The 26171-nt window shown below is 29.0% G+C and overlaps 1 protein-coding gene across 4 annotated transcripts in view; it reads left to right on the plus strand.

Annotated features, from left to right (window-relative positions):
- The window catches only part of CHES-1-like (Checkpoint suppressor 1-like), a 61234-nt gene that overhangs the window by 26417 nt on the left and 8646 nt on the right, over nucleotides 1–26171 (plus strand). The window contains exon 1 of one of the 4 annotated variants that reach the window (XM_065506957.1): nucleotides 5769–6427. The exons of 1 other annotated variant lie outside the window; for it this stretch is intronic. Coding sequence is in view for 1 of the 3 variants with exons in the window: in XM_065506953.1 (XP_065363025.1) it covers nucleotides 6532–6548 (17 nt within the window). In the remaining 2 variants the exon portion in view is untranslated. Of the gene's footprint in view, nucleotides 1–5768; nucleotides 6553–26171 lie in introns of those variants that run through there. 2 more of the 4 variants (XM_065506956.1, XM_065506953.1) reach the window with 2 other exon arrangements.

A 26171-nucleotide genomic window follows, 5' to 3' on the forward strand; every position in this document is an offset into this window, starting at 1 on the left:
GCTTGTTCTTCATTCATTACTGTGTCAATCGATTTGTATTTTATTAAAAGTGGAATGCGGAGAGTTATTTAAAATATTAGCGGTTTTCACTCTTGGTAGTAAAGTACATTTGTAGGTTTGTTAACCCTCTAATGCTTAAGCATGCCTCAAGGCACTCATCGCAAAATGCCAATAAATGCGCACTTAAAATAATTTAAGTGCGTTTTTAAGCAACTGTTACATGAGTTTTTGAAATGCAAAATCAGTTACATCTCTGTATACAACTACCATGAAAAAAGGTCTAGTATATAAGCTTGGTAGATTTACCAAAAAAATAAACAGCTGATTGCCTTACCGCCAAAATAATTTATATTTAATTTTTCATAAATTGTGTGCTAAATATTAAAAAAAAAAATGAGTGAAAATACAAATACGAAAATCAAAAGAAAACGTGGCAAAACAAATAATACAAGATGGACTGATGCCGAAATTAAGCAGTTATTGGAATACCTACAGGAACAACAAGATTTTGAAGTAAGTTGTAAATAATTTGTATTTTTATTGGAATTTTAATTATCTGAAAATATTTTAGAAGCCTACAGCTTAAATCTTTTACAGAAAGTTTTTGGAAACAACAGCATGCTGCAGCATTAGATGCATCTTGGTATATTATCCGTTGGATAGTAAAAAATCTTAAAGCAAATTATAACAATGCTGAGAATTGGAGAAAGTCTACAGGTTCTGGCTTGCTTGAAGCCGACGAAGGCGTCACATCAATACAAGGTAGGTAATAGTTTTTAATGTTTATATTTATCGTTAATTATAATATTATTCCATTTCAGATAAATTAAGAAAGATGTGTCGGTTCTACGACGAGTTACACAATATTTTCGGGCAAAAAACATCCGAAATCCCATTTGAAATTTTTCACAGTGCGGTTTCAACCAATATTGGGCTTAAAGCACTCCAGTTGGTGAAAGTACACTGGATGAGCAAATAAATGTTTGTGGTTTTGGAGACATTGAAGATTACTGCTCAACTCCAGTTATTCAATATGCAAGTTCTGTAACCCTAGAAGATGAATCCGCCGACATACAACGAGCTCATTCAAAATATAATCAATTACATTTTCAGAAGTTTCTAGAAAAAAATACATCTTTGTCACTGTAATGTCTGTAAAATCCATTTCATCAATAGCATTTTTCACCAAAAAAATTATAATTTTATCTGTTTCAGATTTTTTATTTTTTTTTAAAATTTAAATTTTTTATTTTCAATTTGGTGGAATAACAAAAATCAGCTGTTTAAATTAATTTACAATAAACTTAAACATTTTATTCATTCTAATAAAAATTATTTTTTTCCCTCGATTATTCGAATGACAACCCTAGTACAATAAATACTAGTACTGGTTATTCATCTAACTACATGGCTTTGTACTAAATACTAGTACTACTGTCCCATGCATTTATGTATGGATGTTCATATGTACGAATGTCCGTACGATAATGTATTGTATGCATAGTTTCGGTCTAGTCTCGTGGTCGAGTGATTAGTATAGTGCTGCTATTACCCATCAGTAGTTTGTTTTGGTACTAAAGTCACGAGTCTATTATGTGTGATTATCATTAATTTAGCGTATGGCTGTCTTGGATGTGTAGTTGTTGTCATAGCCGTTTATACCGACGTCACCCGTGCTTGCTCATCTTCGCCTCTTGCTCCAAAATACACTCTCTTCTCTTTTTAACTTTCTCGTGGGGCAAAGGAGAAATTCTGTTTCTGTTTACAACAAAAACATTCTCTATAGATGTGTGTGTAAGTTTATAGGTATTTATATGTAGCTCGGGTTTTATTTTTATTGTTTTGCTTCTTTAGTATTTTCAGTACTCTTTCTTTCTTTTTCTTCTTTTAGTTTGTTGTTATTTTATTTTGTGAATTTTTTCCTTATTTTTTTATTTGACATTTTGTTGACATATGGTAATTTTTTTATGATTGAAACTACTGTCGTAGAGTATTTTCTAAATTGTGTATTTCTAAAGTTAATTTGATTTAAACAAATGAGTAGAGATTCATCGATATTTTTTGTTATCAATATTAAGTAATGATTTAAATGTCGTGTATTTCTTTGTTTTCGCTTTTAATAATTGATTTCGTAATTACAATAGGTACGAAAATAAAATGTTTAATACACATTCGTTTTTCAGTTATTAAACACTGTGTATCTGTCTGCCTATACACTTGAGCAAATAAATAAATATATTTTGTCATGCATGCATGTACAATTTCCGAGATGTGTGTTAGATCTGTGTTTTTATTTTTGTTTACTTTTTTTCAAATCTTTTTTTGTTTATGAAAATATTTAAAGAATATTTTTAATAATTCCCTTGTCATACAAAATTTGTGATGCAAGAAGTATTACAACAAACATATAGGTACCTACATTCTTTAATTTGGGGCATCATTAAGAAAAAGTCACGAGATTTAATAATTTTTTTTAAATTTATTTATATGTACAGTTGTGTTCATAAAAACAGGAGCGAACCTATTAAAAAACAAAAGGTTAATTTTTAACTAAATACAACATGATTTATTCCATTTGTTTTTGTGTAATGTCGATTTAATCCCAAATTATTTAAATAATTCATTAATTAAATAAAGCTTTTGAGAAGAAAATAACGGGAAGTTAAAAAACAATATCTTAAAAATTGCTGTTCAAAATAATAGGAGCATTTCAGTATTGATTAATATTTACTATTAAAAAAGTTGAAAAAGCTTATGAATATAATCAAAAACTTTAAATGCGATCAGTATTTGGTAGAATATCCTTTATTTTTTATTACTGCAGCACATTTGCGAGGCATAGAGTCGATTAAATCCTAACATCGCTTTAGGTGAATTTGATTCCACCCATCTTGCACCCCCCAAAGATGTTCTTTGGGATTCAAGTCTGGGGACTGAGCAGGCCAATGACATAACCTAGACGATGTTGACCCAAAACCACTCCTTTACCAATTTGCTCATGTGTTTCGGGTTGTTGTCTTGATGGAAGATCCATTTAAGTGGCATATTCCACTCTGCATATGGCAGCATAACTCTATCCAATATTTCCACGTACATTTTTGGGTCCATAGTGCCTTTTATTTCGTGTATTGTACCAACACAGTTGTACGAAAAGCATCCTCATATCTATGCTTTCGCGCAGCCGTGTTTAACTGCCTTTCTTGAGTACTGTACTTAATTTTGTGTGTTCGGGGGACGTCGAACGTACTGCCTAAATCCAGTTCCACCAAATAATACAATTTTTGCTTTCGTCAGTCCACAAAATATTTCTCCATTTTTCCTTTGGCCAATTGATGTGTTCCTGGGGGTTTTTAAATCTTGCCGCTGCTTTCTTCTTAGTTAGTAAGTGCACTTTTCGCGGACTTCTAGTGAATAGTTTGTTCTCCAATCGCCTACGAATAGTAACAACACATAAAGGAAGTTTATGTTAATTTTGAATTTTATTTGCTGACGTGGAAAGGTCGTCTTTACTAAAGCGTAATATACGGCGGTCATCTTGACTCGATGTTTTCAGCTTCCGACATCGAGTCTCGGATTTTAATTCGTATGACAAGGCATTTGCAATTTTCTGATCAGAGCACGATAGCATTTCTTTAATTTCAATATAGGTACTTTTTCCCTTGATTTTGAAGAATTCTAATAATTTCAAGCTTTTCTTCGCTACAGTACTTTCCACGTCCCAGTGTTTTAAAATATAACAATATTTTATATAAAAACAATGTTGCAATATTTTCTCATGTGGTTTTTATATTTATTTCAAACACGATTTATTCACTTAATCACTTTAATTTATTGTAAATCACAAATGCTCCTATTTTTTGATTCATGGACAAATTAAAAAAAATCACTGAAATGAAAGTTATCACAATAATTATTTGTATTTTTGTTTTTTACATTCCATTGTAACAACCATTAGCTTTTTTACATGGTTTTAATGTTGACAGACTAATAAAATAACCTTATTAAGTTATGGGCAACTATTGCTTCTATTATTTTGAACACAGCTGTAGTTACAACAATATCTAATAAATAGTATCATAAAAATTGAGCCATTAATGCCCTCTAAAGGAAAAAGGTGTTAATTGCATAAGAACTCCGCATGTTAATAGAATAAAATTTGAATCTAAAAAATCTACTATTTAACTGACATAAGCACAGTACACAAAATATTATGCTCTCTTTTATTTATTTATTTGTTTATTTTTATTTTCAACATTTTTTTAATTGTTTTCTAAGTGTTAAAATAATAATGAAAAGCTCCAAGACCCCACACTAAACAAAATCACTAAAAGAGAAAGAGATTGAATCACACACACACACATACATATTTCGATAGAGATTTTTAAACAAAGAAATGTTTACAAAACATAATGCAAAAGAAAGTATACAATAAATGACAACAGAAAATAATAAGAAGAAGAAAAAACAACAACAAACAGTTACAGTAAAGGCATTCGCTTGTTGTCTTCTTTGTGATAAATTCGATTTCATTAAAATAAATATAGCAACGATATTATTTTATAATAAATGCTTAAGTTAAGAGATTGCACACTAAATATAATGCGGGTCGACAGCGAAAGAGGTTGTCATTTAAAGAGAAATGTGAAAATAACACTATTTACTCATTTCTGTTGTGTTCTTATTTTTTTTGCACTAAACAACGTGGATTTTTTTATTCGTGTTCAGTGCTGCCATATGTGAAGATTTATCTTTTGTTTGTTCTAGTTCTTTGAGATGCTGAAAAGAAAATAATTGGCCCTATTCAAGAAATTATTATTTTTATTTTAAATCACGTGTAAACATTTATAATTAGAAATGCTGAGGAAATTACATGATATTGTTATAATTATGCCTCCAAAAATACAGTGAATGGTGAATGTTTTTATACCCTTCACCTTCGTGAGAATTTTCTTAGTTTATTCCTTTTAAAATGTATAAATACTCACATTTTCTTCAATTTTATTGATAATTCTTTTTTTGACATTTTTTCACCACAAAAATAAAATTGTAAATAAATAAACAATAATACAAAACATTTGAAATATAAGCTGCTAACTATTACGAGTTCCAAATAGAACTTGTAATAGTTGGCAACGAGAGAACACTTTCTAAAATTTATACGCTCTTGATTTTTTCTCTACTTGAAAGTTTTTTGAGTTAATGAACGCTTTTCCAGTAACAATTGTTACTAACTAGTACCAACTTTTAGTTATTGAACAGAGCTATTATATAATAATGTATGTGGTAGCTAGTTGCCATTACCAAAATTCACAAAATTTTAGGGGGTAAAGAAAAAACAAAAATAAAACAACTTGATTTATTGTTTTCTTTTTTCATTAAATTTTGTTCAAATCAAGAACAATTTAAAGAATTTGTTTTAATTATCATCTTCTGTTATATAAAATATATAGTAAAATATATCATGTATTGGTCTTATAAAATAAATAATAACAAAATCAGCATTATTGAGGTAGAAATATTTTTTAAAATATAAAATCGTGCAAAATGCTGATATATCAGGAAATCTGGCATCACATCTTGTGATTCTTATTAGTTTAGTAAGTAAAACTCTCCCTTTTAAACAATAACTCATGCTCACACCACAACTCTCTGCAGTAAACAAATCTTTACATAAACGACGCAACAAAAAGAGAAACCATAACATAGCGCTAGTTGCTGTTATTTGTATTTTGTTTTGTTTTGAAAAAGAGACTTGATTTCAAAGCAAAATCAAAGAAGGAGAGAACACATTTTTTTTCTGGTTGTTGTTATGTTTGTGTGGGACAATAACAAAAATATCAATACAACAACTCATCACATTAACAATATACTCGTCGTCATACACATGTACGAATGTATGTCGAAAAAATAAAACAAAATAAAGTGAAGAAAAATAAAAAATCGGCCAACGCCGTACACACAGAATGAATTGAACATTTTTTTCCAAACAACGACGATAATCATTACAAAAGGCGTCGTTGTTGCAAAAACAACGTTTTCACCGTCGTACTCTCTCCTATTTAACAAAGAAAATTATAGTAGGGGAATATTTTAATTTTTGTTTTATAATTTTTTTTTGCTACTACAAAGTGTTTATTTGTTTAGAAAAAAAAATTACACAAAGAAAACAGTTTCATTTTTAAAATTTTGCCTAAAAAAATTGTGTATTGTGAAGAGAAAATATTTATTTAAAATTTTATTTTGTGAAAAAAACGTGTTTTCAAATGATTATAAATCAAGTGAAAAAATATCTAAAAAAAATTATTGATTGTTAAAAATACATATTTCTACTTATGTGTATAAGACAAGTATATTTTAAAGCAAAATAATAAAAAAAAACATGTGGTTTTGAAATACAGCTAATAAAATCTAGAAAAAAATAATAAATGTGAGTTTAATTTAAAGAAATTGCTAATTAAAACAAAACTTTAAATAAATATAAAAAAAAAGAAAATTTATGTTAAAAAAATTTTTAAAAAAAATTAAATAAAAATGGATTTAAAAACAAAGTAGGTAAATAAATACAAATTTGTTTAAAATATATAGTAGTTTATAATTGAAATATAATAAATTTGGTTTTATTTTTTTTTTGTATAAAATTATCATTAAGTCTACATATTAATACAAATAAGTTTTTGTCAAGTGTCACTTTTGAAAATCTGACATGTGTGTGTATTATTGTTGTTGTTGTTTTGTCTCTCTAGTGCTGCTACTGCTACTACACAACTATAAGTTCACCAACACAAACAGCAATAACACCAACATTTAAAAGCTAAAAAATTAACAACAAAAAACGTACAACAAAATGTGAGATACTTTTCTTAACTATACAGTCAACAACAAATTGTTTTTTTTTTATTATTAGGTATATTGTTTTTTATTTTTGCTAAGCGGCCTTGTACATTTATATTTTTCTAGATTTTTTTTTTAAATTGTTTGCAGACGTGTGCTAGTTTTATTATTATTTTGTTAATTTAACTTTATTTTTTGGCTTCAATCTAAGTTTTTAATAAAAAAAATATTTGCTTTACATTTATTACGCAAACTGAGAATAAAATGTGTTCTATGGGGTGGGAGGAGGCTTTACTAAAGTGTAAAATCTGTTCCAAATTGTGAAATTATTAAAAAAATATATATTTATATATTAAAGGAAATCTTAAAGATGTTCTATAGTAGTGCTAAAGTACTGCATTTTTTTAAATACGCACATAAATATCAAACAGTTGCTCACGAAAGCCACGCAGTGTCGGAATTGCCTAAAAATAGAATAAATAGATCTGTAATTATAAAACTGGGCGGGTCCCAAAGTGGGGGCACTTTGAGTATATGCAAGATTTGAAGCCTTGCCAAAAAAAGCTTGTTTCTCATATGCAGATTACACAAGGCGGCAAAATTTGTTCTGCGGCCTACCTTTTCGGAATCAATATACAGTTGTGTTCATAAAAATAGAAGCGAACCTATTAAAAAACAAAAGGTTAATTTTAAACTAAAAACAACATGATTTATTCCATTTGTTTTTGTGTAATGTAATGTTGATTTAATTATTTAAATAATTCATTAATTAAATAAAGATTTTAAGAAGAAAGTAATGGGAAGTTAAAAAACATTATCTTAAAAATTGCTGTTCAAAATAATAGGAGCTATTCTGTATTGATTCATATTTACTATTTAAAAAGTTGAAAAACCTTATGAATATTATCAGAAACTTTAAATGCGATCAGTATTTGGTAGAATAAATAAGCTTTATTTTTATATAGAGTCGAATTAATCCTGACATCGCTTTATGAGAATTTTATTCCACCCATCTTGCACTACAAACCACAATTCAGATGCATTTGACGGTTTTCGTTCCGCAACATATTTCTTAACATCCCTACATATGACATAACCTAGACAGTGTTGACCCGAAACCGCTCCTTTACTCTCCAATTTGCTCGTGTGTTTCGGATCGTTGTCTTGTTGAAAGACCCATTTAGGTGGTATATTCCTCACTGCATATGGCGGCATAATATTTCCACGTACATTTTTGGGTCCATAGTGCCTTTTATTTTGTGTATTGTACCAACACCGTTGTATGAAAAGCATCCCCATATCTAAGCTTTCTCTAAAACTTGCCGCTGCTTTCTTCTTAGTTAGTAAGGCGAATAGTTTGTTCTCCAGCAATCGCCTACGACACTTAAAAGTAACAACACTTAAAGGAAGTTTAAGTTAATTTTGAATTCGGCGGTCACTTGACTCGATGTTTTCAGCTTCCGACAGCGAGTCTCGGCTTTTTTTCGTATGACAAGGCATTAGGAATCTTCTGATCAGAGCACGATAGCATTTCTTTAATTTCAATACATATACATAGTTTTTCCCTTGATTTCGAAGAATTCTAATATTTCACGCTTTTCTTCGCTACAGTACTTTCCACGTCCCAGTGTTTTAAAATATAACAATATTTTATATAAAAACATATTGTTACAATATTTTCGCATATGGTTTTCATATTTACATGCTTTTTATTTCACACACAATTTATTCACTTAATCACTTTAATTTATTGTAAATCACAATAGCTCCTACATTTTTTGATTCATGCACTTCATGGACAAATAAATAAATAACTAAAAAAATTCACAGAAATAAAAGCTATCACAATAATTTATTTTTAATTTGGTTTTTCAGCTTTTTTACATGGTTTTAATATTGACAGACTAACAAAATAACCTTATTAAGTTATGGGCAACTATTGCTCCTATTATTTTGAACTCAGCTGTAGTTAGCTTGTTGTTGTAGTAAAAATGTATGTTTAGTATGCTTATCTTTAGCTACAAATACTTTATCTGCTGATAAAATAATTCAACGAAAGATATAAATCTTTATATAATCGAACTCAAAACTATATTGATATTTTTTATTTGCACCTTATAATAAAATATGGTGGCGGTTGGTTGTTAGTTTCCATACTTTAGAAGTTTGCTTTTATAATCCAGCCCCCTTTAGAAAATTTGCTATAGGTAACCTACACACACAACAAATAATGGTTTTTTCAGTTAAATACCTCTACAGTTTATTAAAATAAATTGTTTTTATTTTCTGTAATTTATTTACTTTAAAATATATTCTAGAAAATTTTCTAATTTTTATACCCTTCAGCTTCGTGAGAAGGGTATATATAAGTTTGTCATTCCGTTTGTAATTTCTACATTTTTCATTTCCGACCCTATAAAGTATATATATTCTGGATCCTTATAGATAGCGGAGTCGATTAAGCCATGTCCGTCTGTCTGTCTGTCTGTCTGTCTGTCCGTCCGTCTGTCTGTCTGTCTGTCTGTCTGTCTGTCTGTCTGTTGAAATCAATTTTCTGAAGGCCCCAGATATCTCCAGGATCCAAATCTTCAACAATTCTGTCAGACATACTTTCGAGAATTTTGCTATTTAAAATCAGCAAAATCCGTCCATAAATAACGGAGATATGAGCAAAAATCCGAGACAACCTCTGAAAATTTCATCAAAAAACACAATGTATTGCATGCTTTGACAAAAAAACAACAAAACGTATGTTTGGATGTGCAAGTTTTGTGTATTTTGTTTTTTTTTTTTGTGTTTTGTTTCTTTTGGCATTGTTGTTGTTTTTTATACAACTAAACGTTAGTTTGGTTGTGTGTTGGTTTTTTTTACAAAAAAGCAACAAAACGTATGCTTGGTTGAGCATGCTTTGCGTATTTTGTTTTTTTGTGTGTTTTTTTCTTTTGGCGTTGTTGTTGTTTTTTATACAACTAAACGTTTGTTTGGTTGTGTGTTGGTTTTTTTGACAAAAAAGCAACAAATCGTATGTTTGGACAAAAAAGCAACAAATCCTATGTGTGTTTTGTTTCTTTTGGCGTTGTTGTTTTTTGTACAATTAAACGTATGTTTGGGCGTGTGTTGGTTTCATTGGCTTGCGTATTTTGTTTTTTCTTTTGGTGTTTTGTTTCGTTTGGCGTTGTTGTTGTTTTTTATGTTCTTGATAAATTTAGGATGCTGTACGCTGAAAGTGGGCAATGTACATACATATATACTAATTATAAAAAATAATAATGCATCCACAACAAAGGTGAAGGGTATATAAGATTCGGCATAGCCGAATATAGCACTCTTACTTGTTTTTTTTAAATTTATTAGCTAAGAATACAGATTTAATATAACCATGGTAACCCCAATTGCACTAAACAAGAAGAAAAAGTACCGCTAAAGCACAATCTAAAAAAAAGCACGCGCTTTGTTTACGCAAACTTAACCTTTTCTCTTTTTCTGTTTTGAATTAAAAACAGAACAACAACAATAAGAAAATAAAACTTGTTTACATCACCAAATAATCGCACTCTCTCTTTAAGCTCTCGCTCAACAACATTACTTTTGTTTTGTTGTTGATTTTGTATCGGAATTTAGCTGTCGTTTTGTTTTTGTTTTTTCTTTTTCTTTTTTCCATTTTTCAGTGTGATGTACAGTAGTATATTTATGGTTAATAAACTAATAAAAGAAAGATGATAAGTTAATGTATAAAAACGTAAAACAAATACATACAATTGTTACGAACAAAATAGTAAAAGATTTTTTCTTTTTTTAATTTAAAATAACTCCACCTTCTAATAGAGCGCTTTTAATTAGTATGTACAATAATTTGTGTTAGTATTCTGCAGTGTTGCCAAAACGGCGGGTTTTCTGCTAGATCTGGAGGTATGTTTTCGTCGTTAGAGGGAAAGTGGTTTTTCCAGCGCCTTAACCCCCTGGTTATACATGATAATTTTTTATCATGATAAACTTCAAAATGGTTATCTAAATAAAAAATTATCAGGTATAGTCCTCATTTATTAGTATTATTGCTTCGTTATGATAAAATTGTTAGTGCTTTTGCTTAGACAACTTTGTCTGGACAACAAATGTCATTTATTGTTATGATGAATATTTGTCAAGTATAGACAGGGGTAATGGCGTAACAGAAATACAGTTCCAAATCGAATGTTTTGAAAATTACTTTAAGCCTAATAGTTATTTACGTTATCAGTTTGAAATCTGAAACTGAAAATACAAATGCAATGGAAATATGTATGTCTGAAAAGGAATCAGAAATATGACAACGATGTGTTGTACATTTTTGTATATCGCTGTTGAAGCAATTGATTCTAAGGTAATTTTTTTACTTTCTGCTTCTAAAAACCGAGACATTTTGTCAAAAATATATACATAGTTTTTCAATAAATAATGTATTCCAATAAAAAAACATGTTATTCCATATTTGGAACAATTTCGATGTTGTCCAGACAATTTTCAGTAACATCTACTTAGGTGGACAAATCTTTCAAATACTACATCGTTTTGGTTTAAGCTTTTGCAGTATGTATCAGGATTCCGCAGAAAATAATATTTTCAAAGAACTAGCTGATTTTACTTTGCAAATTATTTGTATGCCATGGTCAAATGCGGAAGTGGAGCGAGTTTTTTTTTAGTCAGCTTAATATTGTAAAATCAAACTTAAGAACTTGTTTGCAATCTCAGATGGTTAATGGAATTTTGACAGTAAAGTACTATATGTATTTTAATTGAATTAAAAATTGCCTTCGTCACCATGAAAAGTGCTGCTACAATTATGAAGTCTCATGAAAGTTTTTAAATTTGGTTGGTACCTACCTCAGACATATACTCAAAATGATAATTTCTAATGGATTGATGTTAATTAATTTTAGTATATAACGTTTTTGGCACACATTTTAATTACAAATTTAATTATATTTGTTTTTAAAACAGTTTTGCTTGATAACTCGTTAATTTAAAGATTTAGTGGTTTTTTAAAGTGCAATATGGTGGGATATGGTCTTAAAGTTTTGGCAACACTGGTTAGTATTCTGCTAGGTCTGTTTGGTTATGATGTTTGTTATTGTTCTATATGACAGACTCTCTTTTGTTTAGTCATTCAATTATTTCGTACTTTTAGTTTAGTCTCACTCTCTTATATTTACATACATACCTACAAACATTTTTATTTTATTACAGAAAAATACAACGGTGTGTTATAATTATTATTTTATTTAAATTGTATTTTAATTTGAGTGTGTGTGTGTTTTTTGTTGTTGTTTAACTAAAGTAGCTTTAACATTAGCATCAGCTATTTATCTACATGTGAGTTTTGTGTTGTTTTTGTTGTCTATAGGTATGACTAAATGGTCTTCTGTCGGTTGGCAGAGTTTGGTTGTTTGCATATTTTCTTCTTGTTTATCTATCACTGTGTCTATCGGACTGGGGGAGACAAACAAAAACAGATACAGATAAACAAACAAACAAGACAGGTCACCATCATTCGTAGTTGTTTTGGTCGCAGTAGTAGTAAGAATGTTAGTAGTTAGTATGTATACAAAACTCATGGTTACACTGTTACTCGCTGTTAATAACAGCCTTACCAGATTTGCCGATTTTTATTACCTGACAAATAATTGCAAATTCTTATGATATATTTTTAAACACTAAATAAACTGATTTTAATGATATCCCTCCTGCCTCTTCCTCCAGAAGATTGGTTCGGAAAGGTTTTTTATGACACTAATTTGAAAATGTCCGATTTTTAAAAAATATATATGTAGGTACGTTTTTTTTGGGGCAAATTTCATCAAAAATATCTGGCAACCCTGACTGTTATACTTTGTTTGTATTAAGTTTTTTCTCTCGTTTTATGAGTGAGAAGAAGCATTCACTTGTTTAATAATGCTAACACAGTCATATAATTTTTATATATTTTTTTATTTAATTCCATATTTTATTTTGTTGTTATACACCGTGATATTGTACTCATTCGTATAATGGCGTCGTTTGTTGTTTATTATTTAATATAATGTATTTAGTTTTGTTGTCACTGTTGTTGTTGTTATTGTTTTTTTTTTCATTTTCAAATTCTACGCGCGACATTTTAAAGTGTAAACAATGGAAATAACAACAACAAACATGTATGTAATGGAAATGACGTCACAAATAAAGTTCTTTTAGGTCTAGGTACCTATTTTTTATTAAAAATTACGCACCTTTATGAAGTTTAAATTTTTCTTGAAAATATAGCTTAATCTATTAGTTATTTTTTTTCTGTTGATGGGTCGGAATAGGGCGCAACACAGTCTGTTAATTCAGCAGATCGATTTTAAGAAATTTCTGATTTTATTTATTCTGAATGTTCAAAGTTCAGAAATGTGGTAGTATCTATGTATATAATATTACATATGTATTCAATTTATTACTATTTTGTTAAACTATTGCTCATTTTCATGGAATGGTGTCTATTTTATTTATTAGCGTTCATAAATTTATATAATTTTTTACATGATAAGAGGGGCTAAATAAAAACACAGTCTCCTCCCTCCTCTTAACTATTGAAATAATTTTCTTTTCAATTAAAATTATTTTGTATATTATACATATGAACATTATTTTTTCAAATATCTCCGATTTGTGTATGCGTAATTTAAAACCTTATCACCTACCAGTGACTGCAATGACTTGAGTATTTTTTTTCCAATATACACAGTAGGTATATCAGTATGTATAAATACTGCTGATTTATTTTATACAGAATTCATCCACAATGTGACGCCATTTTTGAAGCTTTGAAAAGTTTACAATAGGTAGGTATGTACTAAATATTTATTAAACGAACAGAAAAAATGTAATCAACAGACTGCTTGCTGTATGTAGGGTATTCCCAAACAACTTAATAGAGATTTCTTCAAACGTAAATAATAAACAATAACAATTTGTGTGTGTACAGTGTGTAAATCTTTAAAATTTTTTCTAAATTAACTTTAATTTCATTCATATATGTCATTCAAAAAATACAAAACAACAACAACAAAAAATCACTGTAAAACTAGCTGAGTGTAATTTACATTTAAAAACATGTCTACATACATATCTACATACATTTGTGTGTATGTACTGTGTACGTAAATGGTTCATTTAATATGTAAATATTCATTTACAACAACACCAACAAAAGAGTACAAATTTGAGAGAAACGTGATTAAAGAGGAGACCCGTTACACGACTCTAACAAGTGTAAAAATATCAATTTTGGCTACATTGCACAGTGGTACAACAAATCGCTATGCAAATATGTACATATTATGGAGGGAGGGGTTATTTATTAAAAACCAGATGTAGTCCACTACTATTGCCAAGAAATACGATTGCATGACTTGCATATTATTATATAAGATTTTAAATACAATTACTTACAAGAGGTGTACCCCCAATTCTCCAATTCACACAAATTATGGGGCACGGTCTCAGCTTCTAATATTGAAAAAATTCAATGATTCCAAAATAAAATATTAATAATGATAACAGCAGCGCCCTGGTTTGTGAGAAATATTAACATTCATAAGGACCTAGGTGTCATTCTTGTGAAAAATTTAATAAAAAACAAGCGGAGTCATATTTGAAAAAGTTAGAAAGAAGTTCACCCTAATCCACTTGCACGAACATTAATGAGAAGTAATGGCTACATCCGACTAAGAAGAAGGAATCCAACAGACCTGCGCTGATGATAGGATCTATAATTTAAACATAATTTTTCGTCCAACTGTGGTGGGACGTAAATAAAAATTAATATTTAGATTTAAGATTTGAACAAATTATTGATAGTTCACATTATTTTGTGAAGATACAATAAATAAAAACACGAAAAAAAGGGTTCCTAATTTGCCGGACTTTTTCCTTTCCCGGGAGGAAATTAAAAAATCGATTCATTCCCGGGAATATCAGTAAATTTGTTTCGGATAAATTGTCTTATAATGTACCTGCATTTATTGAGTTGTAAAATGTTGGTCCTGCCTTTTTAATTGCTGAGTTGACAGTCCTTGACCGAGTGAACTCGGATCACTCCAGTGCGTAGAACCGGCTGTCGTGGGAATGAACTCGTTAGACTCGTAGTTTTAATCGGTACAAAATGAATATATTTTTAAATTAATTAAAAAAACTTAAGAATTTTAAATCTATAAAATTCAATTAGCAACAAATTATGCCATCGCAACGAATCTGAATATTGTAACTTTAAGCAGAAAACATATAAAGAAATTCACGAAAATTTACAAAAAAAATATTCCCGGGAATTCCCGGTAAATTGTTTCCGCGTAGCAATCCTAATTGTATCCATAGACTGAAATAAATACACCAATCGACCGATGCCATCAAAGTCAATATAACCGAGGTCATCGATCAAATTCGGCCTGTTCGTTCAGGCAGGATCATACAAAATTGACCTCACGGATGAGTAACAACGTGGATAGGTATATTTTAAAAATCATTCGATTCATTTACATACAATGAATTGGCAACCCTATACACATTGTATGTTATTGATATTTAACATGTTTATTGGATCTTGTTGTTGTCTTTTTTGATTATTATTTTTGTTGTTGTTTTTGTCTTTATTTTTTGTTGATTAAGTGTTACCGTTGTTTACGCTCTCCACTGAGTATTTGTTTGACATTGTGGGGGTCTGTATTCTTATACATGTGAATTTGTCAACTATGTATTCGTTTTTGTGTACGTTTATGTGTACGAGTACGTTAGTGGTTAATTTAAATTTTAAATAAAGTATGTACTCTTCTACAAACGAGAATGTATCTACATATGTATGTATTTATATCACACACATCTTTTTTAAGTTATCATACCCAAAGTGGGTGTATGTTGCTGTATCAGTGTACATATTTATTATTATTTTTAGTTTGTTTTAATTGTAAGTGTTTAGTTAAGAGAATTTGTGAAAAAGAATAACTTAAATTAAGAGTGTGTGATTTTATGGTACGAGTATATTTTGATATAATTTATGCGCACATGTGGTAAAGAGGAAACGCGTCATTAATATGAATTATAAAACCTGCATAGTATTTTTCCTTTTTTTATATTATTATTAAACTACACCCATACATACCTACAGTAAAATAACAAAACGAAGGGCTTGTTTGTTTATGGTCATATGTTAAACAAAAATTAATGTTTACATGTGAAATGTAGACAAACTAATAATTCCATACTAGAAAATGCAGAGTGAATTTTTTTAAATTAAGATTAGGTTTTCTTTTAATTAAATACCTACCTACTAGTTATTTAAATTTATAGTTCATCTTTCAAAAGACTCTTTCTAATACTCACTCGTCTCCTCTGTTAGTTTACCAAAATAGAAATGACACATCTATTATACCTATTTAGGTATATCTTTATGACTTTTGACATTTACTTCAGCTACAGAAAAGTGCATTCATTGTGTTGTGCTCTATAAAAGAAACTCTATTTAGTATACATAGGTAGGTATGTATACATTTTGACAGTGCTACCAATGCCAATAATTTTCAATAGAACTAGAGAAAATAGTTTATTGTACATATTTTCCGGCTACAATATTTCTGTACTATTGGCATCAACTGATTTGTTCATATGACAATATGTAGTCAAGAAGTATGGAAACTTTAGGAGCACACCTTGGACCTTGATGGTTATTATGGGCATTTAGTTAGTATAAACCCCCCTTAGCGAAACGCTAAACAAAACCGCTTAATTGTTAACACTTCTACTAAACATGGCCATACTATTACACGCACTATTTAATTTAAAGCAACAATAAAAACAACAACAACCAAATGCAATTTAAACGCTATTAAAGTAATAACATGTCTTCTCCTCCTTTCTTTTTTTTTTTGCTTACATTCGCAAGAAATTTTTTTTTAATCTCTCTTTCGTAATGTTTAGCAATTCTCTTTAAATGAAAATACAACTTTTTTATGCTTTTTAAACAAAAACAAAATAAAAAGCCAAAAGAAAACTGTTATGCGCAGTTTGTATTTTATTATTGTTTTTTACTGTTATAGTTGGGAGAGCTTAAAGTTTAGTTGTTACTCTTAAAGATATTCTTTAGGTTCGCTTACTCAGTGTTGTGTTGTTTATGTCAAGTCAATTGTATTTGTCAATACAATTGTTATTCTTTTTATTTTTGTTTTCATATTATTTATAAGCACCTTTGCTTTAGATTTTTGTTGTATAACTATGTACCTATAGGAACCATTTTCATTTCTCTTATTTTCCAATGTGCTAAACAGTGTTGCCAGACGATTTTTACTTCATGCCCCCATTCTAAAAATCGATGTATCCAAAAATTCGCCATTTCAAAATTTAAATTCCCAATTTTGTCCCCAAATAGAAATACATTCGGGGTATTCACACGGTCTACTATTTGGTCATATTCAGGCCTGTCACACATTTTGTTCGGAATGGTTCCAATTCCGTAGTTTTTATTCCGATCATTTTCGTTTTAGGTTCCTCAGATTCCGTGTAATTTTTTAATTCCAAAAATATTTAATAATTCTGTATTTCGGATATTAATTTGAGAGCGTTTTTTATATTAAAACAAAAGTAAAGTTTTTGGTACAGAAATTGAATAAAAATATTAGAAAAACAAATAATTACAAAAAAATTCAATTTCACTTTGAAAACTGAAAGTGATTTCATTGCGAAAGAAATTTTCGTTTTACTTTTTCTGAAGAAGCAAAATACGGAATTAATTCCAATTTCGATCGGAATGGAATTCTGTGACAGGCCTGATAGTCATAATATCCTAATATATTATGATAGTTTAAACAAATTTTTGTTGTACTTCAAACAAAAAAGTTCTAAAGTAATAATACTATGTCGTCCTCTTAATAAAACAATATAATTGTTTGTCATTTCGAAATACCTAATTAAGTTTAAAATTTGTGTGTTAGTAGACATCGAGAACAAAGGTAATATTGCAGTTGATCTTTTGAACCACTTTGTGGAAGTAGAATTTCACCAAATTTTGAACTATGTTTATTGTTTTGTCATAAAATAATACTTTTTTTTTTGTTTAAAACACAACAACAACTATTATAATATATTAGGACATTATGACAATATTACTAATAGCAGACCATGTGAATACCCCAATTATGTTTAATACAGTGCACTAGCGATAATATGAACTAATTAAAAACAGTCCAGTTCACTTTTGCAAGATTGTCCATAATTGTGAATGGCATTTAATTCCGATCTACAAAAAATTTTCCCACACAAACAGCTAGGGAAATCCCCAAATTATTATGCAGTTGAATTAGAATCAGCCACCCTGTTGATTAAGATTTAAATTCTGTTTAGATATTTTAAAGCTTTTGCACTAAGTTCATATTTTAAAGTAGCCAAGGAAGTAAAAAAAATATTAGGGTTTTCATTAGAATGTTGTACCCGATATTAATTGAAAACAATTGTATTCCGAATCATGAATTTGGTTATAGAAGAAAACAGAGTACTATCGAACAAACCCATAGACTTGTAAATATTGTAAGAAAAGCGTTTGAGGAAAAGAAATATTGTTCCGCTCACTTTATCGACATTTCTCAAGCGTTTGATGAAGTATGGCATGATGGTTTCATATATAATCTGAGTCAAAATTTACCCGCAAACACACATAAGCTATAGGAAAGCTATTTAACTGGCCGAACATTTAAAGTTAAAGGAGACTTTTTAAGTAGTCCCCAACCCATTGAAGCTGGAGTCCCCCAAGGCAGTGTCCTGGGACCCTTTTTATATTTGATATATTCGTATGATATGCCAACTAACAATCGCACTCATACATCAACATTTGCTGATGATACAGCATTCATGAAAACAAGAAGCGTCTCGAGTTCGTAGATGCCAGAGGAAATGTCGCGTTAAGGAGAAGAAAATTTTGCATGCTGTTTTGTTGTTGGGCATGAGACTTGCGCAACTAAATTGCCTAGTGTGAAAGGGGTCTTACTTACAAAATCACATATTTGAAATAGAAAAATTGTTAAAATTATGGAAAATTAAAGTCAACGAGCAAAAATGTACACATCATATAACATTTACTTTGCGTAGAGAATCATGCCCCCCTATTCATATTAATAACCAAATAATAATTCAACAATCGGAAGTTAAATACCTCGGAATACATTTCGATCGTCGCTTTACATGGAAAAGTCATATAGATGCAAAGTTGAATCAAATGAAATCAATTAAAATTAATTGGCTTATTGGCAGAAACTCTACGCTTAGTTTAGATTGTAAACTTCTACTTTATAATATAACATGATCATAAAACCGATATGGTGTTATGGCATACAGCTATGGGGCTATGTGTTTAAAAATACATAGTTGCATGTCAAACATTTTTGTGTCTTCCGCCAAAATTTCATAAATTGCGTAAAATCCCCAAATTTTGTTCAAATCCCCAAAATCATGCAACACTGGTGATAAAACTGTTTTTCATTTTCTCTCTCTCTCTCTGCGGAAAATGAACTTTGCCATAAATTTTGTTTACATTTAAGTAACTATGGCGACTTTAATGCTTCCGTTTTTGTTGTTGTTTATATGTGTTTGCAAAAAAAAATAATATGTAATAACAACAACAAAACTAACATAACATTTTTTTACTTAAGGTTTGTTTGGTTTCTTCAGTAACAATAACAACAGAAAACAGAAATTCCTTTAGAGGTTATTTTATTTGTGTACTCGACGTAGTACCAACATATGTACATTAGGTATATAACTAATTTTGGCGAAATTTTTGGCATACCAGCACATGATGGCTAATGTTGTATAAGTAATGAAAATCATTTGGAATCAAAAACATCACGCATCAACACCAATTTCTTAAATAAACCAAACTTTTTTTTCTTTTAAAAATTATATAAATAATTTCATAATTTTTTTTGCAAGTGTGAGGGATACTTCCCTTTCTTAAAAATTATCTTTTGAAGTATGTCCGCAGTTGTTATTAGAATAAAATATATTGTATTTCAAAATAATTGAAAATATTTCATGAAAAACTTTATTGCGTTTGGTGCGTGAACTTTTTTAACAATCGCGAAAAAATAACACCGTGGTTTTTTTTATATTTTTTAATGCTCTATTCGACTATGCTATGCCAATTTGCATATTTGCAAAAATTGTCAATAGTTATTTCCCTAATGTACATACTACATGCATACATCACTTGTTTAACTATTTAGCTGGCCAGTTAGTGTATGCTCCTCGTTGTTATACATTTTATTTGTGCTAAAAAATTACATATTCTTTTTCGTTGTTTAGTTTCGTTTATTTATTTTTTTTTGTTACTGTTCTTGTTCTATATTATATCTATTTCTATGTGATGATTTTTTTTTATTATTTTTTTATTTTCGTGCTTAAAGTTTTTTTGTTGTTCATGAGTGAAGGTTGTTGTCACTACAATTTCCTTTTTATTGTTAGTGTGTGTTTTGGTTGCACGGGCCTGGTCTAGTCGGTCAGCCATATTTTCAGTCGGTTATATTTATTATTTGAAGTGCAAATATCATCATGAATTTTTTCCCAATATTTTTAGTGCAAAATATAATTAATTTGTTTTATTTGAAGCCATCAAATCATGTCAATAAATACATTGTTTAATAGTGTGAAGTGTTGACAATTTCAAGTTAAGCATGAGAGAGAGAGAGAGAGTGAGTGAGTGTGACAATTAAAGATGCATTCAAAGTAAACAGGGGCGTTAGAAACATTGTTTACAGCATTATAATTACACTGCACAACACAAATCAGTCAAATAGGCAATTCTTCTATGTATGTAGATATTATTTAATTCTCAAAAGTAGCTGTTTAAAAAACTAGATAAACAATTTTTAAACAAATTTAACAAATCACACATTTATTATTACATGACAATCATAGCTGTAACTTGTGAATAAAATACAAAATATAAATATTTTTTATATTATTTTAGTTTTTGTTTCCAATTATAAATATTTATTTTCCAAATTATTTATTAGTTAAATAAAGTTTTTGTCTAATTTATTAATAATATTTACAGTTAAATTTATGCATATTTATATCTTTTAAAACCAAATAAATTATAAATAAAATCATTTTATATTAGTTTAATTAAATTATATTGATATTTTTTTAGAAAATAGTAAAATTTTATATATTCAAATAAAACAAAGTTGAATAAAATTTAAATTTATTTCATTTAGATACAAATACAATCAACTAATTTCTTTGGAATATTTATTCAAACAAAACACAAAAAACTAAAATTATTCAAACAAAAAATGATTGAATAGAAATAATTCTAATAAAACTTTAGAAATATTTTTATTTCACAAATTTGAAACAAATAAATTTATTTTTCCAAAAATTACTGAATAGAAATAATTCTAATAAATGTTAAAGAATATTTTTATTTAACAATAATACTGATGTAAAATGTCCTCTGATTGCATTCTGAGTTGAAAAAGTTATTTTCGAAACGAATTACAAATTTGTTTCAGATTTAACTTGTTTTTTCTTAGTTTGGGAATGGAAAAATTCAGGGAAATTGGAACCCTAGTTCTCTGATATCTAATATTCTATTTTTAAAAACTACTACTTAATCATTGATTATCACTGGTTTTAATTTGAGGTTTATTATTAATTTAAATTGTGAAGAACAAAATTCATGAATTATTTTTAAAAACTGTTTTTAAATTAACTAGTTGTTCAAAACGATCGTCTTACATGGCATTCCTCCTAGGGCTATTTCATAACCCTGCAAGTGAAATTAGACGTTCAAAATATCGCTGAATTATTTTTGAGCATTGTTTTTGTTTATTTATAGCAAACGAAGGATCTTTTTCATAATTATCGTCCGAGCTCATTTTCACAAACAAAAATATTTTTTATAAAATTTTACAAAAAATTTGTTGTTAAAATATTTGACTTTATTTTCACAAATAAAATTATTCAAAGAAAATTTCTATGAATAAAAAAGTATTCTAAAATTTTTTGTTGAATATTTAAATATTTTTCTTTTTTTTGGAGAAATAAAATTATTCAAAGAAAATTGCTTTGAATAAAATCTATCAACAAATTTTCGAATAAGTAAAACAATATTTTATTCATAACTAGTTGAATAAACTAAATTAATATTTAATTTTGACTATAAAAATATAATTTGAAAATAATTACATGTTTTCATATTGATAAGAATATTTTAAAATCTATTCATTATATAATAAATAAAATACAACTTATTGTTACTAAAATACAAATACTATTAGTATAATTTTATAAATGTTTATTGAAAACTTTTAAGTCTAATTTATTTAATATTGTATTCTATTGAAATCAAATAATATTTAATGCTTTATATTCTAAATAGATATATATTAATTAGTATCCTATTTTGAATAATATAGAATGATTTCAATATAAATTTATCTTTTTAAATATAACTAAAATGCCAAAATAATTAAGTTTTTGGAAATATTTTGAATAAAAATATTCACAATTTACAGCTATGATGACAATGTCTTATAATTTCCACAAATACTAGCAAGTAAAATTTCTAAATGTGTATCGCGGCACCGCAAAAACGGGTACGGCCCAAAAGAACTCTTGTTTATTTCATCGCAGCTTTTTCGTCACTATGTATAGAAATACAAATCATACATACGCAAACAAAATACATACATACATATGTATGAATGTAGTTTACGCAATAATTTATTTATTTTTCGTTTTTAAACTTGTTAAACTAAAATTGTTGTTGGTCAAACTTTGGCTTCTTAAAGTACATACAAAATAGTTTAGATTTTAATATTCTATTTATTAAAAAATTTTAAAATTAAATAACAAAAATACACTCATGTATACGCACATACATACAGTTGTGTTCATAAAAATAGGAGCGAACCTATTAAAAAACAAGAGATTAATTTTTAACTAAAAACAACATGATTTATGCCATTTGTGTAATGTAATGTTGATTTAATTCTAAATTATTTAAATAATTCATTAATTAAATAAAGATTTTAAGAAGAAAATAACGGGAAGTTAAACAATATCTTAAAAATTGCTGTTCAAAATAATAGGAGCATTTCAGTATTGATTAATATTTACTACTAGCTTGACCCGGTGCGCTTCGCTACCCCTGTCGTAGTAAAATAAAAAATATATAGCCTATTGACGCTTCCCAGTAAGGTTCAGCCGTTTAGGCGTGATGCTCAAACAAATAAACAAACCAACAAACAAACTTACAAAGACATTTATATATTTACCTATATAGATTAAAAAAGTTGAAAAAGCTTATGAATATAATCAGAAACTTTAAATGCGATCAGTATTTGGTAGAATATCCTTTATTTTTTATTACTGCAGCACATCTGCGAGGCATAGAGTCGATTAAATCCTGACATCGCTTTAGGTGAATTTGATTCCACCCATCTTGCACCCCTCATAGATGTTCTTTGGGATTCAAGTCTGGGGACTGAGCAGGCCATGACATAACCTAGACGATGTTGACCCAAGACCACTCCTTTACCAATTTGCTCGTGTATTTCGGGTCGTTGTCTTGATGGAAGACCCGTTTAAGTGGCATATTTCACTCTACATATGGCAGCATAACTCTATCCAATATTTCCACGTACATTTTTGGGTCCATACTGCCTTTTATTTCGTGTATTGTACCAATACCGTTGTATAAAAAGCATCCCCATATCTATGCTTTCACGCCACCGTGTTTAACTGCCTTTCTTGTGTACTGGACTTCATTTTCTGTGTTCGGTGGACGTCGAACGTACTGCCTAGATCCAGTTCCACCAAATAATACAATTTTGCTTTCGTCAGTCCACTAAATATTTCTCCATTATTCCTTAGACCAATTGAAGTGTTAGTGGGGGTTTTTAAATCTTGCCGCTGTCGAGTCGTGAAATATTAGGACATTATGACAATATGACATGATAAGAGACCTTGTGAATTGGCCAAATGTTACAAAATTTTCGCATATGGTTTTCATATTTACTTATTATTTCACACACGATATATTCACTTAATCACTTTAATTTATTGTTAATCACAATTGCTCCTATTTTTTTGATTCATGCACTTCATGGACAAATAAAGAAATAACTAGAAAAAATCACAGAAATAAAAGCTATCACAATAATTTATTTTTATTTTGGTTTTTTTTAACAACCGTTAGCTTTTTTACATGGTTTTAATGTTGACAGACTAACAAAATAACCTTATTAAGTTATGGGCAACTTTTGCCCCTATTATTTTGAACACAACTGTATGTACGTATGTATGTATTTATGTATACAAAATATATTTAAGTAACAGACATTTTATGTTTGTAGATAGTAGAAGAGGAAAATGGAATGAATATAAACATATAAGAGCTTATCTTATCAACTACTTTATCTATCTGGTGATTTTTATACAATGGTGGTTATAATGTTTGTATACATACATATGTATATAGTCGTTGTATACTTAGTGTAGTAGTACTGCTAATATTGCCATAGAGTTCCCAATCATTTCTAAGGCATCTGTTAAACTGTCAAATTTTTTCCTCCTTTGGCCCATTAGCATTTTCATTTCTAAAAATGTCACATTGAAACAGGAAATTAATGTTAAATTTTATATGCCCTTGACCAACGTATACTTTAATATGAAGATTGAGAACAATTTTGGCCAACCAATGTTTTGGTCAGCAAATTTTTACCAACATTTTTGTCATGGCGTTATATGTATTTGTACGTCGCACAGTGGCGTCCGTAGAACAAGTGAGGTTGCAAAAATCAAAAATTCCATGTGCCCCTAAAAAATACTGAATGAAATAGTAACAGTAAATTGTGCAACGATTTCAAATATGCTACTCTTAATACAATCAGACCATTTTTAGGTAATTTGGTCCGCTTTCTGATACAATATGTCGATTGATTCTATTGATAGATCTATTTATTAAGAAAAGAATAAACAAAAATTGTACTGTTTGCTTTGTATTTGTCCAGGTAAATCGATATTTACCAACTATACATTTTTTCAATATTTCTCAACATTGATGGAAAATAAAATAAAACTATCAATTTCTATATTTGCATATTTTCAAAATAAGTCCTTTGATTATTCCTTTACCTATGTAAAAAATTTTGAAAAAAGACATTGTTCCAAAAGTGACATATAACCGTGAAAAACCAACCAAAATACTTTTTTCCAAAAATTTTTTTTTAATCTTTTCTGGAATAATTATAAATCATAAAAAAGAAACATAAAAAATCAAACATTTTAAAAAATATTTTATTTTACTTCCCATAAAATTGATTTTTCCACAAATTTCAACTTTGCGAACCCATAAGTAGGCACCTGAAAGGAGTAGAAACACTTTCAAACACTCATTTCATAGGCTGATTATCTTTCATATTCCTTTTAAATTTTTTGATTATCTCATTTGCTTCAAAAGTTATGATTTTTGAACGAAAAAACTCAAATGGCGCCACTGTGCGTAGTTGGAAAGGTCTGTGAAATGTCTATCATTAAATATCCATATTGTCTATGCTTATACCTCAGCCATAATAGCAATCATTTCGGAAAATTGATTTCAACATACTGACGGATATGGCTATCTATAACGATCCAGAATATAATTACAAACGAAATGACAAACTTACATATACCCTGGGTATAACAAGCTGTATCTGAGGTATTAACGAAATTATTTTTTTTATTTGAAAGGATCATGTACGCATAGATCCGGCTAAATTACATTAATGGCCTAGTCTATTTTGACTTTGAGGGCATTGGTCGATTGCGGCTTATTGGCAGAATGACTGTATGAATTCAGAAAACCCCAAAAGAAAAGGTCTAGCTGGGTCAAATCGTACTTTTACGTCACCCATACCCAGAGATAATCATACCCTCAAATCGTTCATGCATGAATGGTTATTGTGGCGTTCATTCGACGAGGAGATGTCAGGAGTCTATGACAAGATCGAGTGCTATTATCTCTATGATACTGTCATGATCCCACAGTTTGTAGTTTCAGTCTTCAGTTATGTTGTCAATTCACCTTAGGCAGCCTAAAGAATGGAAATCTGTGTCAACACAAGTTCCGTTTGGCTTGGGTTTATACACAGTTAACTTCCAACACTCCAGTCATTTGACATCCTGAGCACTTTTTCCAATCGAGAGGAGATAGCTACTCTCAACGATCTTATATGTTAGCAGTTCCGAAATGGCCCTTTAGAGAGAGAAATATTATTATAGAATAACGGTAGCCAACATTGATTGAAAGCCTAGGTTCA

Source organism: Calliphora vicina, chromosome 4, assembly GCF_958450345.1.
Source record: "Calliphora vicina chromosome 4, idCalVici1.1, whole genome shotgun sequence".
NCBI lineage: Eukaryota > Metazoa > Arthropoda > Insecta > Diptera > Calliphoridae > Calliphora > Calliphora vicina.